The sequence below is a fragment of the Choloepus didactylus genome, chromosome 15, assembly GCF_015220235.1.
Source record: "Choloepus didactylus isolate mChoDid1 chromosome 15, mChoDid1.pri, whole genome shotgun sequence".
Lineage (NCBI taxonomy): Eukaryota > Metazoa > Chordata > Mammalia > Pilosa > Megalonychidae > Choloepus > Choloepus didactylus.
Window position 1 is genome coordinate 70,368,532 of NC_051321.1, and position 13,332 is coordinate 70,381,863.

Genomic DNA, 13,332 nt, shown 5'->3' on the forward strand with positions numbered 1-13,332 from the left:
AAGGGGTAGGTAAAGGGACAATATTAGCTTAGTGGTTAATAATGCAGGCTTTAGAGTCAGAAACCTGGGATTGACCTACCTTGTATTGGCTTGTTAACTTCGGTAAGTTATTTAACCTCTCAGAGCCTCAATTTCCTTATCCATAAAGTTAGGATGATATTGCATCTCCCTCGTTGAAGATTAAATGATATGATGCATAAGAAAGGTTGGTCCAGTGCCTGCTAAATAAATGCATGCTCGATAAAAAATGCTATTGTTATTTTCCCACAGAAGAACCCTAGGGTATCCCCATCATGTAAATATGGGAGAATAATGTTTTTGAAAAAGGAAGACTGGCCATTGATGGTTCCAGGAACCCATATAGGTATATAGGCACAGCCAGAGGACCCAATGAACACATTCTCTGACTAGACCCAGCAGACACAACTTCAACTGACTATATTTAGCAAAGGGAAAAACTCCTTTATCAAAGTCTAGCTCAAGTTGGGTAGGTTGGAACCAATGCAGATGTGACTCAGATATCTAGAGCCACCCTGGGATGTCAACCTGGCTTAGAAGTAGGAAGTGGAAGGAGGAAGACTCCCAGCTACAAGGACAAGCATCCCCACCTTCCTGACTAAGAGACAGTTCTCCAGACCCTGCAGTCAACCAGGTATGGGTGTGAGCCCCAATTCTACCATTTACCTATAATGAGACCTTGGGTAAACTGCTTAAACTCTTTGAGCTTCACTCAATCTTCCCATCTATAAAAAGGTGATATTAATAGTCCCTTTCTTATAGGTTGTTGTTAATATTCAAAAAGAAAATGAGTGTAAAGCAAATAAAAGTTGGCTATTATTATTCTTATCTATCCTTAACAAGGGTAAATTCTAATATCCCCTTGGAGAGAAAAGACTTTCTCTTCTTTAGTACCTGTCCCACTTCCCATCATTACTGCTCCCAGAGTACATAAGGAGCAACCTGGTTAGGAAATTACCTACATACTCACTGTTCCTCTCACTCACGACACATACACAGCTATCTCGTCCCACAGATATCCTTACATTTCTTCCTGTAGCCCCTTCTAAAAGGAGATTCCCTCTCCCCAGGACCTGGTTGATCCACACCTTTCCCTGATGCTCATCAAACTGTTATAGTCACTGCTGGAGGAAAGAAGGACCTTCTGCAGGTGGGTAGGGAAGAAAAGAGACAGAGGGTGGGGACTGAGGGTGGTCAGGAAGGGAGGAACCCAGGATTCAGAATAGGAGGAGAGAGGGTGGAAATGTGTCATGAGGTTCCTCAAAATATGAGAATCTCATCATTTTCAGTGAACGAACTCAGATGATTCACTTCCCTTCATCAGCCTCTATTTTCTGCTCTGTAGAATGGAAAGGGAAGTGCTTGCACTTGCTTTAAAGACAAAGCAGCATATAGAATCCAGCTTGGAAGAGCCAGGAGCACATGAAATTATATGTCCTATGGATTATGGATCTTATGTTGGCTTTCTTCTGGACAGGATTCTTAAGTATGTCAGCTTCTGGCTGAACGTATTTCCCTAAACTCACTGACTTCTCTGATGGTTTTCAGTATCTGGTTTCCCATTCCAGCCCTTTATTGCTGGGTTCCCACCTTAGCCTTTGCCATCCAACATGGTAACCAGAGCTCTAAGCAGAAGTTTTAGGACCAGGACCTGGTTTTGGTCCCAGCCAGTGGTGGGGGACTCAGCTCCGGAAAGTCTGGAAAGTCCAGACCAACACTCCTTTAAGGTAGTAAGTCCCTGACTTATGCTGTAACTGGGTTTTGGCCAAGCCTCAAAACATTCATGCAGGGGTCGGAGCTTACTGGCCTGGGAGGGGCTAGGAATCAGGCCAAAAGGTCGTGAGGAATGGGAGGAAAGGTGGGGAAGGGAGAGGAAGGGTAAGCGGTCATATGTTGAAGGACCAACTTGGACCCCCCTTCACAGTGCTATTGACGACAGAGAATAACCTCAGGGTCCAGCCCCCAGGCTCTTTGCTTTCCATGAGTAATGAAGCAAGTATGTGGCTTTGCTCTCTTTCCACAGGCCACTGGGGGTCTAGCAGCTCCAGCACAAACCCTATCAGGTTACAGGCCTGCGCAATGGCTTTCAGTGCTGACCACTGGCCAGCCATCTCGGCCCCTTGGTACTAAACATGTGGAGAAAAGAACTCAAGGAAACTGTGTGACCAGCCCACAGGGCCCCCTACCAAGAACTGCCAGGGAGTCTGTCTGCCCTGTGTGTAGGAGGGAAAGAGATGAGCTTCAGGCCACACAGGAGCCAAAGAAGAGGAGGGGACGGGAATGGGAGTCGAGGCTGTGGGGTGAGCAGCACATGCAGCTGTGCGTGTCCCAGCTGCCTGGCTGCTGGGAAAGGCTGGCCAAGGACACAGCATCTCCACTTGACTGGAATCCTGGGATGGACTCTGGAATGACCTGGTCTTCTGGGCCAGCACAGCCACTGCTGGGAAGCTAAGGCAGGCATTAGGGGTAGGAGTTATAATTTACAAAGTTCAGGTTTCTAACTCTAGTGTCTAGAACCATGCCTGGCACATAGTAGGCCCTTGATAAATACTGAATGAATGAATGCTTTCATAAACTGCAAAGTTACTGCATTTTGCAGATTGGGAAACTGAGCTCAAGAGAGTTAAGTGACTTGCCTAAGGACATACAACTCGGATGTGGCAAAGTTGAGGTTAGACACTGTGGTCTTTCTACAGTACCCTGGAGAACATTAGTATAGCAACCCAGGAACACATACTGTGACTAGGCGTCAACTTCCCTTTGGTTTCCACTGATCAGCGTATATAGCCCCTTCAGGGCCCTAGTTGCTTGGACACGTCTCAGGGTCAGGTTCAGACACCCTGGTCTTCCCTCCACACCTGGTATCTGCCTGTCCTTTTAAGAGAAGCTCCTGGAAAGGGGGCCACTCTGTCGGTCTCTGTTGCCACATCTGACTCCACAGGTCTGGATCCCTGAGACAGAGAGGCAGGGGGCTGGTGGCCTTGCTCTGGAGTCAGGAACAGAATGACATCACATATCCAGTTCCTTATTCTTTCACCTTCCACAGAAACTTCACAGAGCCTAAACCACCAAGATAGTTCCTGGTCAGACAAGCAACTAACTCATATTACAGCGAGGGCCTCACTAACTGTTCCTGGAAGGAGTTCTCCAAAGCTAGAGTGTTTTACATACCTGGCCCTTCTCTTTATAGCCTTTTGTCTTGCACTCCTCTCACTATGGAGACAGGACAAATAGAGCCCAGGAACAAGAATCAGAAGATCTGGGTTCTAGTGCTGGCTCCGCAACTCATCCATTGTGTATCTTTTCTCCACCTCATTTTCCCCATCTGCAAAATGGGAATAATTATCCCAGTCTAGGGTATTGTGAGTATGAGGTACTATTCTTTATGGCAAGGGAAAAAGAGAGGAGGGAATCTTCCTTTTCTTCAGGGCACCCAGAGCGCTCTGTTCCCATTCATTCACTGATTGATTCATAATAAAGCACCTATGTGAACAAGATGCTGAAGGAGAGATAGAGCTGTTTAAGATGTGAACCTTGCCCTCAAAGAACTGAAAGTCTAACACAGACTGTGTACCCAAAGATGGTCACAGGGAGCTAAGAGAGTCAATGAGAGTTGAAAAAGAAGTTCTGTTAAGACCTTAGGATTGTTCAACCAGGTGAAGAGGCGACCGGGGAAAAGGAGGGGGAAGAGGCCACCACGCTGCATAACGGTCTGCAGCCCTCTTTGTCCAAGAGGAAATGAGGTCATCCTGCTCTGAGAATCAGCATGACAGCCTCCAGCCAAGTAATCTGGAGTCATGAGAGCTGCTGCAGGAGCATGTGAATCACGACAGGCTGCGGGGAATTTCCTGATAACTAACTTAGGAGTTTCAGGGTAAGACCTCAGGCTCTAAACATCTCTGTTTACATTTTTATCACGTTTATTTACCATTAATGTGGTTCTAAATCCAAACAAAACCTGCCACAACCTTTCAGAGGAAGTGGGGAGGCTGACTCTAAGGCTCACGGCTCTTTGACTCAGTCTACCCGCTGGGCAGCTGATGGCTCAGCAGAGCACAGAACTCTCCCCAGAAGTCATCTGTCTCCTGAAAGCTCGTTAACTTGCACTCTCCCCACCCAGAGGCTGGCATCCCCTGCAGCCCCGGCCTCAGAGGCCTCTGGCAGGGGTGGATCAGAGTGGTCTTCCTCCTTCCTGCCCTCCCAGCTCTCTCCCTACCTTCCTTTGGCCCCTCTCAAGTGGACCCAGACCCCAAACCCAGGTTTGCCAGTCAGCCAAACATTGTAGGTCCAGGCAGAAAGAGGAAGCAAGACTTGGGGCTGGCCTTTGGCCCCTAGTGAGTTATAGAGACTCAGCCCTCACCCCTCCCGTGAAGGGAATCAGTTCTGCTAGGTGGTATTGCAGTGACCCCAAGCCCTGGGTCCTGACACGAGGGTAAAGGAATGGGGCGGATGGCTGGACTGCATCCAGAGGGATATATGTGTATGTGAGTGTATGGGGGATATGTGTGTGTGTGAATGTGTGGGGGATATGTGTGTATCTGAGTGTGTGGGGGGTATGTGTATGTGTGAGTGTGTGGGGCATATGTGTGTGTGAGTGTGTGTGCAGGAAGGGCAGATCTGTCTTCCTGGAGGCCAATTTTGTTTGATAAGCAGTTATTCTCATGTTAATAAAAACAAGACTGTATGATGACACAGGATACAAAGTAGGTATATTTAAAAATTTGTAATTATCTTTTCAGAATTGGTGAGACAGCGGATGTGTTTCAAAGAATTTAAATAGTGTAAAATTTTGGCCAAGGGCAGACAGTGAAAAATAAATCTTCCTCTCAACCTTGTTCTCCAGTCCCCCCACAAAGGGGAGAAGAGAAACTTCCTACCCCCTGTTTACTGATTACATTAATAAGACTTTCTATGCCATTGTATTTATTAACCAATTTACTCTCCCAGGAGACTCTGGCCCAGCAAATACATTGATTGTTCATTATAGGAACTTCCCTTAAAGACCATCAACTCTTCAACAGAAAGCATCGACAGCGTGCGCCCAAGACATTGTTCTCACCGATCCTACAATATTATATCACGCTCCTTATTCAATTCTAATCCACCTCGGTTTTCAAAGACCGACCTTACACCAAACTTCAAGTTGGCAATAAAATCCCACCTTGCCTTTCCCCCTCGGGGATATTATCCAACTCCCCTACCGCGCGGTAAGCAACAAACGCAGCTTTGTCTTAACTCTTGATTGTATTTGGGGAGCAGGCATCCGACAGAGGCAGCTCCTATTGGCAGATTTGTTTGAATATGTGTATCTGCGAACTTAGGTCACTTGCACGTTCACTTTGGGAAAGAGACTTTGCAGCTATTGTGAGCTGCAGGCAATACCCCCAACCCCCTCCCCCGGGCCTGAACCCCTCTTTTAGGCGCTTGGGGGCCGGGGGTGGAAAGGTTGGAGAAGCGCCGATTTAGGGGACCCTGGAGGAGGCGTCGGAGCAGGGCTCGGGGAGGGAGTCTCCCGAGCTCCCTGGCCTCTTCTTCCCTGGGCCCCCTGCACCTAGGGCCAGCTGAACGAGAGGAAGGGGAGGAGAATCTAGGCGTCTCTCGACCCCTCAGTCCTGGCCTCGCTTGCCCCTACGCCTGGGAAGGGCGCTGCTCCCACTCTCCGTCGAGGTAGCGGAAGCACTCGGGGTCCAAGTCGCGGCGCGCCCCAAGGAAGCGGAGGGAAGGGAGTGGACCGGCCGATCCCGGTTTGGGCGGGGCCAGCCGAGGCGGGTTCTGATATAGGGCCCGCGCTCGGGACCAGCCGCACAGCGCCGAGACCCGGTGTCTCAGAGCCCGGCCGAGTGTCCACCTCTCCCCAGCCTTCCCGGCCCCGCGTCCCTCCGGCCGCTGCCGCCGGTGAGTGCAGACCGCCCTAGATGCGCCCGGGTTCCGGCTCTGCGCGCGCTTCCCTTCCACCCCAGAGCCGGGCTGTCCGGCTGGCCGCGCGGCTGCGTGCACTCCCAGCGCTCCGTGTGCCCCTCGCGCCCCGCTGCGGGTGCAGGTCCCGACTGCGTCGGGCGCCGGGAGCCCCCAGAGTCGGCCGGCCCGGAGAGCCTGGTCACCGCGGGCCTGGGCAACGTAGGGCTCCTCTCCTGAACCGAGTAAGCTGCCGAGCCCACTTTCTCCCTCCTCGGCTTCTTCCCCTGACTTCTCCTTCCCTTGCAGAGCCGCTGCCTAGAGCCCCAACCTCGCCATCATGAGGGTCCTACTGGCGTGCCTGCTCCTCTGCGCCCTTGTCGTGAGCGGCTCCGAAGTGAGTGGCTTCCCTGCTTTGACTTCTGGAGACGAGGTGTTGGGGGGACTTGCTTGTTCAGGGGAAGGAAGGGGCTGCAAAGGAAGCTGGAGTTCGAAGCCTCAACGGCAGGGCCAGACCTTCTCCGGGAAATGGGACAGATGTGGCAGTGGGGGGGCCTCTAGAGAGACGGAACCCAGGGGGAGGAGCACACCTCAGCGGCTGCTACAGCCTGCGGGCACCTGCTGTGTGATGCTGGAATGAATCTATCCATTTCTCTCTCCTGGAAACCTATGATCTTCCCTTTGGGGCTAGTTAAGGACAGGGTGAGGAAAGAGGGAGCTGAAGGAGAGAATGGATTTGAGGATTGGAGTCCAAGGAGTATGGGACACTTGGTGACCTCCACTCCCCTTCTCTCATATCTTCCAGGGCAGCCACGGACTGCATCCAGCATCTGGTGCATGTGAGTATCCAGCCCTTGTACAATATTTGGCTGCACAGACATCTTGGAAAAGCCTCAGGGGGCAGCCCCTCCCTGTCCCTGCTACAGGGCTGGTTCCCCCCTTTGCCTCCTTCCACGGCCCTGGCTTACCTCACATTTGTGCTCTCCAGTGAACTGTGGCTGTCTGAATGGAGGAACATGTGTGTCCTACAAGTACTTCTCCAACATTCAACGATGCAACTGCCCAAAGAAATTCCAAGGGGAACACTGTGAGATAGGTATGGAGATCCTGACACTAACGGGGAGGTGGGGGCAGCAGACATTTCAGGGTAGGGGGAGATGGATGGTGGGATGCAAGAGCAGGCTGTAGTTAGGAGCTGGAGGTGAGGCAAGGTGGGGCATCTTCATCCCTATGTAATATACATGGTCAAACATAATCACACACATACACATCGTCTCATGAAACAGTGGCTTCATACATGTGAGGTGGGGATGGCAGGGGAGATACTTTCCAGTGTTTTCTGCCAGATTAGAAACCACCCAAGGCCCTGAAAGATCTCTAACAGGGCCATCTGGGCTTTCTCCTCTCTCTAACATTCTCTCATGTTCACATCCTCCCACAGATGCATCAAAAACCTGCTATCAGGGGAATGGTCACTCTTACCGAGGGAAGGCCAATGTCGACATCATGGGCCGGCCCTGCCTGAACTGGAACTCCTCCCCTGTCCTGAAGAAGAAGTACAATGCCAGCATGCCTGACGCCATTCACCTGGGCCTCGGGAAACACAATTACTGCAGGTGAGATGGGGCAGCAAGGAACAGGAGCCTTTCCCACGGCCTCACCAAAACCCTTGTTATCCACCCCTCTGCCCCCAGAGTGCTGGCCACAGCATGAGAAAAGCAAGACCTCTGGCTGCATGTTCCCTGGAGGGGAGGATGCAGGAAAGGCATTCTGGACTGAAACGATACCCCCCATCCCTCTCTTTTGCCAGGAACCCTGACAATCAGAGGAAGCCCTGGTGCTATGTGCAGGTTGGCCTAAAACAGCTCATCCAAGAGTGTATGGTGGATGACTGCTCTCCTGGTGAGTGTCATTGACATGCTTATGTTAGAGGTTGGGCAAAATCTCAACAGGTCCCTCATTCCATCAGAGGAGGGATGAGTGGGGGGCGGGGGGCTGGGCTGGCCCTGAAGAACTGGGAGATCAGAGGGTGAGAGGGGACACTTGTTCCTTCCTGTCTCCCCAAGACATCCATCTCTTTCTCCTCCAGGAAAAAGACCCTCCCTTCCTCCAGGAAAACCAGACTTTCAGTGTGGCCAGAAGGCTCTAAAGCCCCGCTTTAAGATTATTGGGGGAGAGTTCATCACCATCGAGAACCAGCCCTGGTTTGCAGCCATCTATAGGAGGCACCGGGGAGGCTCGGTTACCTACGTGTGTGGCGGCAGCCTCATCGGTCCTTGCTGGGTCGTCAGTGCCACACACTGCTTCATGTATGTCCCTCAGTCTCTACTCCAAGATGCCCCTGCCCAACCCCAAACACATGCATCCCTTCCTTTTTCCCAGCCAAGGATTCTGCTGCAGTTCTTCCCCCTCAGCCCCTCTCCCTGCAGCCCAAGGCCTGGGGGACAAGTCACACTCTGAGGTTCCTGTGGTAAGAGGGGGGAAGTGACAGTTCTCATGAGATCAGAGCGTCTGACATGCCTCACCTCCCACAGTAATCACCAAAAGAAGGAGGACTACATTGTCTACTTGGGTCGGTCAATGCTTAATTCCAACACGCCTGGGGAGATGAAGTTTGAGGTGGAAGAGCTGATCTTACATGAGAACTACAGTGCTGAGACACTTGCTCATCACAATGATATTGGTGAGTGGGAAACCCTCAACAGAAGTGATGATGGCTGGGGAAAGCGAGGTCCAAGAAGATATCTAAGTGGGAAGTTGAGGTTGTGGGAGAACTTGAAGACCCACCCCTTTACCCAACAAAGGGATGGTGGGGAAGGGTTCAGAGTAAAAAATATGAGGGACCTGGTAGTCCTCTGTAGAGTTTCTGAATTTCCCAAATGGATAGGCACCTCTGGGTGGAAACAGTCCCACAAGCATGTGGCTTGGACGGAAATTACATGAATTCAAAAAAAGACACGCCTTCCTCTGGTGGATGCATCCTTTCTCTATCAGGATGTAAAACTTGGCAAGTAGTGCATTTCAAGCCACCTCCCTCAGGCTTTTTGCAGGAAGCAACCTTTACAACTGTATCCAGTGGGTCTGGATGTCTAAGTCTTTGACAGCAGCTGGAACAAAGCTCTAGGGGCATGGGGCAGGGGAGGCTTGTTCCAGGTGACTACCTACCAGCAGACCTCCCAGGATGATCTCTGACCTTGACTAACCTAGGGAGAGACATAGCCACTCCCTCAGCGATTGGAGGAGAAAGGTGGTAGCTATCTGACCAGTTTGTGATGTTTCCCCCCTAACCCCATGTTCCTCCCCTGCCTCCTGCTGCAGCTTTACTGAAGATCCGTTCCAACATGGGCCAGTGTGCACAGCCATCCCGGTCCATACAGACTGTCTGCCTGCCCATGCCATATAATGATGTTCATTTTGGTGCAAGCTGTGAGATCACTGGCTTCGGTAGAGAGAATCCCAGTAAGTGACATTTGGGGCTGGCTGAGGGGGTTTTGAGGAATGTTGTCACCAGGAAGTGTACTCAGCTTGATTCAGGGGGGACCACAGAGATAGAGATGGGTACACTCTGAAAGCAGCAGATGGATTCTAGGGATGGTGTGGGGAGCATTGTTTAGGGAGTGATTGGCCATTTATTTTTATGGAGGTGGGTAGTAAAGGGGCCATAGGCATAGTAAAGGCTCAGATTTGGGTGGGAAAAGGATAAGGGCTTTCTCTAGTAGGAACACTCTGCAGTTCCTTTTCTGGAAGAGAGTTTTGGGGGAAAGATCCATCTTAACCCAAAGCCCTCGTTGTTTCCTCCATCTAGCGGACTATTTATACCCAGAGAAGCTGAAAATGACTGTTGTAGAGCTGATTTCCTACCAGGAGTGTCAGCAGCCCCACTACTATGGCTCTGAAGTCACCACCAAAATGCTGTGCGCTGCTGACCCACAGTGGAAAACGGATTCCTGCAAGGTGAGAGTTCCAAGCTTCTCCATCCAGCACCCTCACCTCTCCCTAGGGCTCCTGGGCCTGTCCCTTTCAGCTTTGAGGAGCCTCTGTCCAGCCAAAGCCCCAAGAAGCCAGAATCTAGGGTCAGGTCTTCGGGGTTTAAAGAAGCCTAATGTATTTACCCAAAATCTCCACTGAGTCTGGCTCTGTATGAGGCACTTCAGACTGAGGCAGGGACTAAAGATCATAAGATAGAGGAAAACAATAGAAGACAGTCCAACCAAATCTAACTAACTAAATCTAACTAACCAAATCCAGCCTAAACAAATCTAACTAACTAAAGAGGGTGGTGTGAAGTACAAGGGACCAGATATTTAGGAAGGGAGATGAGTGCAGACTAGATGGTACAGAAGGGAGGCTTTACGGACAATGTGACATGGCGCCAGAGGGAAGGGAGGAGGGTGTTTCCAGTGAAAGATACAAAATGAGAGTGAGCATGGCATAGTCCAGGAAGGGGAGGAAAAGTAGGATCTGAGAGCCTGGATGAAATGGGGGCAGAGAAAAGGGCTTCCAAAGCCAAGCAAAAGGTTTTGAATATAACATGGTAGGAAACAGGGAAGACACTAAAGACCTTTGACTCTGGGAAACTCGTCCCATCTCCCTCAGGCACGGTTGGGCAGTGGGATCAGGAGACCCCTCTCCCCGCCCCCCACTTCTCCTGAGCTCACCTTTTGTGTCTTTGGCTTCCCAGGGAGACTCAGGCGGACCCCTGGTCTGCTCCAGTCAAGGCCGCCATACTCTGACCGGCATTGTGAGCTGGGGCGAAGGATGTGCCTTGAAGAACAAACCGGGCGTCTACACAAGGGTCTCACAATTCCTGCCCTGGATCCACGCTCACACTGGGGAAGAGGAGAACAGCCTAGGCCTTTGAGGGCCATTAGGGAGCCTGGGAGGAAATGGGTACCACCTACTCCCACTCTGACTGTCATTTTTGCAGTGGGGCCATCTCCACCAGATACAAGGAAGAGTCTGGAGGAAGATAGGCTCTGCAGAGATGTTTGTTGCTTGTGCTGCCCACCAGGGTGAGCGACAATAGCTTTACCCTCAGATATGGGCCTGGGTGTTGGCCGCCCAGACCCCCCTGGCTGGCCAGGGTGGGAGGGTCGTCCCAACTGAGGAGAATATTGTTCAGTAGTTTGTCTTTTTCCAGACTAAAACTTCCTGGAGTTAAAAATGGCATCTCCTGTGCATGGTCAGAAGGAGAGATGGCTCCTCTGACCATGGGCATTCATGAGGCACCCTGTTGGGAAATGAACAGTTTCCCAATTAGGAAGTGTAGCAGAGCTGAGGTCTCTTGAGGGAGGTTGACCAATGTGGGAACAGAGGTCTGGGGAGTAGAGGCACTACTGAATCGAGGGAAGGGCCCTGGCATTCTATGAATGTCTCAGGAAATATTATATATGTGTGTGTATGTTTGAGCACTTGTGCATGGGCTGTAAGTGTCGGCCTGAGTGAGTAGTAGCTGATGTGTTTCTGTGTCTGGCTGCAAGTCTAGCTATTTCCCTAAACTGTGTGGACTGTCTGGAGAGGTTGTGGTCACTCCCAGGCCTCTTAAGTCTCCCATGTGATGATGCCTGGGAATCTATCAGACCGGGGCATGGCCTGTGACCAGCGCTAATATCTCAGTTTCACTTTCACATAGATGTCCCTTTTCCCTTCTGACCTTCCAGCCCAGTTCATCCAATCCTCACTGGGTGGGGTGAGGACCACTCCTGTACACTGAATATTTAATAATTATATTCTGCTATTTTTATTTATATCTATTTTTATAATTTTGAATAAAGATCAATAAAATGTGATTTTTCTGAAGACTTTGGCTCCTCCTTGGTGCTTGTATGGGAGGGAGTTGGGGAACATAAAAAGTAGAAAATGACGATGGTGGTATATACCCCAGAACTTCTTGTGGGATTGTATATCTGGACTTAATGGGGCTTTGGGAAGTAGAGGCCAGGAGAATTGTAGGGCAGGGCCTCCAGAGCAAATAAAGAATAAAGAGGTGTGCCAAGCCAGGGTACTGCAGCTTGATGAACGGTGTGCAGGTTGGGTTTGAGCCCCCAACTGACTGCGAAGATCAATACCTTTGTGCAGTGCACATCTTGTACAACTGCACAAAGTGGCTCTCTCTAGGATTAGGCCCAAACGCATTCTTTTTACTCTGCTCCTGATATCGTTGGGCTGACCTCATGGGAACATTTCTGATCCAAAATCCGCCTAGCTGGATTTCCAGAAAACATAGTTCCCATCATTGTGTGGGGTTGGTGCTGAGTTTTCTCAGTGTGTTAATGGAAATTATGATGACTATCCCCTCTAGTATCAGGGGGCTCAGAGTCTAAGTCATGTCCTAATGGGGGGTTGTCTCCCATTCAGAACCACACACTGGTTCTGAGAACGAGTCCAGAAGACAGGCTGGGAGGTACGGTTGGATGCCAAAATACTGGAATTTTCCAAGCTGTGTTAATGGTTTTTGGCAGTGTTTCTTAACCAAGTCACCTGAGAACCTTTTAAAAATATATACATGTCTATGACCCATGACCCACCCAGAGAGATGACTCTGAAAGTCAGGGCTGGTGCCAGGGCCAGGGTATTTTTAAAAGTCCCCAAGGTGTGTCTGATATGCATCCCTGATTGAGAAGCTTTGGGGACAATTGGTCAGAATTTGCAAAGGGCCCAGAAAGTTCAGAGAAAGACCAGCATGCGTTCTCTGCTCGAATAACCACATAACCAACCGTTTTCTTTTCTTTCTTTCTTTCTTTTTTTTTTTTTGCTATAAAACAAAATTTATTCTCTCACAGTTCTAGAGAACCACTGTTTTCTGAGTGGGGGTTCTGGGGGGTGCAAGATTTCCTGAGCTGCTACCTAGACTGTGCACCCCTGGAGGGCAAGGATCCAGAATATTCTTTGTTTTAATCCCTGTAATCTAACATGTTGCCTTACACAGTGTGATGCAGTGTTTCAGGGCACAGATTTTGGAGTCAGGCAGCCTGGAATAGAGTCCTGGCTCTAACGCTAGCTGTGTGACTTGGAGAAGTCTCTTGAACCTCTCTGTGCTTCAGTTACCCCATCTGGAAAAAAGAAGATAATATTATCTACCTCCCAGGGTTGTTAGAAGGATTAGTGAGTTCATCAGTCTCTAGCATAATCCAGGCACCTAGTAAAGGCACAAAAGCAGTGAGTTTATCACAAAGCTCTGCAAATTCTTGCAGAATTGAATGGGAACCCCCTCCCCTCTTCTATCTCTAGGATTGCACTGGGGTGCTTTGTGAGAGTCAGAATTACAAGGAAATTAAAGGAACGATTTGAAGTAAGGGGCCCTGCCCAGGCTGAGTTGCTGCTCAGCCTCTGCATTACACCCCAGGGGACGACAGAGATCGTGTTCAAACTTGAGATGCTCTAGCACCAGGGCTCAGAGACGATGAAAACAGGAAGTAT

At 50.2% G+C, this 13,332-nt stretch overlaps 1 protein-coding gene and 1 long non-coding RNA gene across 2 annotated transcripts in view; one reads left to right on the top strand and one right to left on the bottom strand.

Moving 5' to 3' along the window:
* LOC119511002 overlaps positions 1 to 7,470 on the bottom strand; it is a 28,940-nt gene extending 21,470 nt beyond the window's left edge. Inside the window, exons 1-2 of the long non-coding RNA XR_005212096.1 lie at positions 7,396 to 7,470; positions 6,882 to 6,971 (exon numbers count right to left, since the gene is read on the bottom strand). This is a non-coding gene — a long non-coding RNA (uncharacterized LOC119511002). The remainder of the gene's footprint in view (positions 1 to 6,881; positions 6,972 to 7,395) is intronic.
* Positions 5,833 to 11,712, top strand: PLAU (plasminogen activator, urokinase). Its single transcript, XM_037805467.1, has 11 exons — positions 5,833 to 5,913; positions 6,223 to 6,310; positions 6,719 to 6,752; positions 6,902 to 7,009; positions 7,355 to 7,529; positions 7,724 to 7,815; positions 8,003 to 8,222; positions 8,448 to 8,596; positions 9,232 to 9,372; positions 9,719 to 9,867; positions 10,595 to 11,712. Exons 2-11 carry the CDS (start codon positions 6,254 to 6,256, stop codon positions 10,772 to 10,774), a joined length of 1,305 nt encoding a protein of 434 aa, XP_037661395.1. The 5' UTR covers positions 5,833 to 5,913; positions 6,223 to 6,253; the 3' UTR covers positions 10,775 to 11,712.
* The last annotated feature ends 1,620 nt before the right edge of the window (positions 11,713 to 13,332 follow it).